This window comes from Eleutherodactylus coqui, chromosome 8 (assembly GCF_035609145.1).
Source record: "Eleutherodactylus coqui strain aEleCoq1 chromosome 8, aEleCoq1.hap1, whole genome shotgun sequence".
In the NCBI taxonomy this organism is placed as follows: Eukaryota; Metazoa; Chordata; class Amphibia; order Anura; family Eleutherodactylidae; genus Eleutherodactylus; species Eleutherodactylus coqui.
In genome coordinates this window covers 137,823,108-137,825,738 of record NC_089844.1, presented here as the reverse complement: position 1 = coordinate 137,825,738, position 2,631 = coordinate 137,823,108, and the positions used below count along the sequence as shown (strand labels likewise).

General features: G+C 47.8%; 1 protein-coding gene across 1 annotated transcript; it reads left to right on the top strand.

The window, feature by feature from the left end:
- The first annotated feature begins 370 nt into the window (after nucleotides 1–370).
- On the top strand, nucleotides 371–1,387 carry LOC136577935 (uncharacterized). Its single transcript, XM_066577852.1, has one exon. The coding sequence runs from the start codon at nucleotides 371–373 to the stop codon at nucleotides 1,385–1,387; it is 1,017 nt and encodes a 338-aa protein (XP_066433949.1).
- Nucleotides 1,388–2,631: the final 1,244 nt, after the last annotated feature.

Sequence of the window (2,631 nt, the reverse complement as noted above, 5' to 3'; positions counted from 1 at the left end):
AGAAAGAAAGCAATAAGGAGAGAGCGAGAGAGAAAGAAAGCAACAAGGAGAGAGTGAGAGAGAAAGAAAGCAATAGGGAGAGAGCGAGAGAGAAAGAGAGCAATAGGGAGAGAGCGAGAGAGAAAGAGAGCAATAGGGAGAGAGCGAAAGAGAGCAATAGGGAGAGAGCGAGAGAGAAAGATAGCAATAGGGAGAGAGCGAGAAAGAGAGCAAAAAGGAGAGAGCGAGAAAGAGAGCAAAAAGGAGAGAGCGAGAAAGAGAGCAAAAAGGAGAGAGCGAGAAAGAGAGCAAAAAGGAGAGAGCGAGAAAGAGAGCAAAAAGGAGAGAGCGAGAAAGAGAGCAAAAAGGAAAGAGCGAGAAAGAGAGCAAAATGGAGAGGACGAGAAAGAGAGCAAAATGGAGAGGGCAAGAAAGAGAGGAAACAGGAGAGGGCAAGAAAGAGAGTAAAGAGGAGAGGGTGAGAAAAAGAGCAAAAAGGAGAGGGGAGAAAGAGAGCAAAAAGGAAAGAGCGAGAAAGAGAGCAAAAAGGAAAGAGCGAGAAAGAGAGCAAAAAGGAAAGAGCGAGAAAGAGAGCAAAAAGGAAAGAGCGAGAAAGAGAGCAAAAAGGAAAGAGCGAGAAAGAGAGCAAAATGGAGAGGGCGAGAAAGAGAGGAAACAGGAGAGGGCGAGAAAGAGAGCAAAGAGGAGAGGGCGAGAAAGAGAGCAAAAAGGAGAGGGCGAGAAAGAGAGCAAAAAGGAGAGGGGAGAAAGAGAGCAAAAAGGAGAGGGGAGAAAGAGAGCAAAAAGGAGAGGGGAGAAAGAGAGCAAAAAGGAGAGAGCGAGAAAAAGAGCAAAAAGGAGAGAGCGAGAAAAAGAGCAAAAAGGAGAGAGCGAGAAAAAGAGCAAAAAGGAGAGAGCGAGAAAAAGAGCAAAAAGGAGAGAGCGAGAAAAAGAGCAAAAAGGAGAGAGCGAGAAAAAGAGCAAAAAGGAGAGAGCGAGAAAAAGAGCAAAAAGGAGAGAGCGAGAAAAAGAGCAAAAAGGAGAGAGCGAGAAAAAGAGCAAAAAGGAGAGAGAAAAAGAAAGAAGGCGAGCAAAAAGGAGAGCGAGAAAGAGAGCAAAAAGGAGAGAGAAAAAGAAAGAAGGCGAGCAAAAAGGAGAGAGCGAGAAAGAGAGCAAGAAAAAGAGCAAAAAGGAGAGAGAGGGGGAGGAGAAAGCAAGAAAGAGCAAAAAGGAGAAAGCGAGAGAGAAAAAGAGCAAAAAGGAGAAAGTGAGAAAGAGAGCAAAAAGGAGAGAGCGAGAGAAAGAGAGCAAAAAGGAGACGGCAAGAAAGAGAGCAAAAATGAGAGAGAAAAAGAAAGGCGGCGAGCAAAGAGGAGAGCGACAGGGAGAGACAAGAGAGCAAAAATGAGAGAGCGAGTGTGTGGGAGATAGAATGAAAAAAAGAAGAAGTAAGAGAGAGAAGGTGAGTGTTTTTGGGTCGGTGTCTATCAGCATGGCACATCTTGACTCGGCAATCTTTGCCCACTTTTCCTTGCAAAAGCGCTCCAAATCTGTCAGGTGGCGAGGGCATCTCATGTGTAACGCCCTCTTCCGGTCACCCACAGATCTTCAATGGGATTCAGGTCTGGGCTCCAGCCAGGCCATTCCAAAACTTCGATCATCTTCTGGTGAAGCCATTCTTGTGGTGATTTGGCGGTCTGCTTTGCTCGTTGTGCTGAAAGGTGAAATTCTCCTTCATCTTTTTAGCAGAAGCCTGAAGGTTTTGTACCAAAATGGGCTGATATTTGGGACTGTTGATAATTGTGTCACTACCGTGTATGATGGGCTATTCTCTGAGTAGGGCTATGGGGGGGGGGGGGGGGGGACGGTTTATGACAGCGCTCCACCTGACATTGTGTATGACCACTATTTCAATTTACGTGAAAATGACTGCGGTTCGGACCTTCCGCTCGTCTGTTCGCAGCGCTTGACCACATTGTACCAGAACATGGAACCAAACAGAAACTATGGTTGCTGAAGCGCCTCGATAATCTCGCTCTAAGGCCCCTCTCACACACAGCGTCCGCAAAGCGCTGCGTTTTAACTGCCGGTTTTGGACAGAGGTTGTTGCGTCGGGCAGCGGTTTTTAACGCACCCCATCATTGTGATGGGCGATGAGGTGTCTTAAAAAGCGTGAAAACGCAGCGCAATAGAGCAGACGGCGTGCGAAACGCCGCGATTGAGCCCGTCTGCGAGGCCCCATTAAAATCAATGAGTGATATACCCGCGGTAAACAGCGCACGCGTGGAGTGGCCTTCGTAGAGGCCCTTTTACATGGTCACAGTTCGTTCCCAATCACCGCCCTGTGTTCCTCCGCCCAGCCATGGGACAACACGGGATAAAACGCCCGTTTATTGTTCACAGCAGCTTTTACGTGGGCACGAAAATCATTGTTTGTCGGCGACGTATCCCTCGTGGCGATGCAACGAACCCCCGCACAATAGCTGCGACAGGAATGAGCGAATGACGTTAGTCCCGTTTATACAGCAGATATGTCGTTGGCTCGCTAAAACGAGAATTCGTTCATTCGCGGTATAAGTAGAAGGACTGAACGGGCGCCGTTTAAACGAACGAGCCAATGATGATTTTTATGCCTGAATTAAGTGGTCGGCG

Coding starts and splice junctions, on each gene's coding strand:
- LOC136577935 (XM_066577852.1), top strand. CDS start 371: ATGGAGAGGACGAGAAAGAGAGCAAAATGGAGAGGGCAAGAAAGAGAG.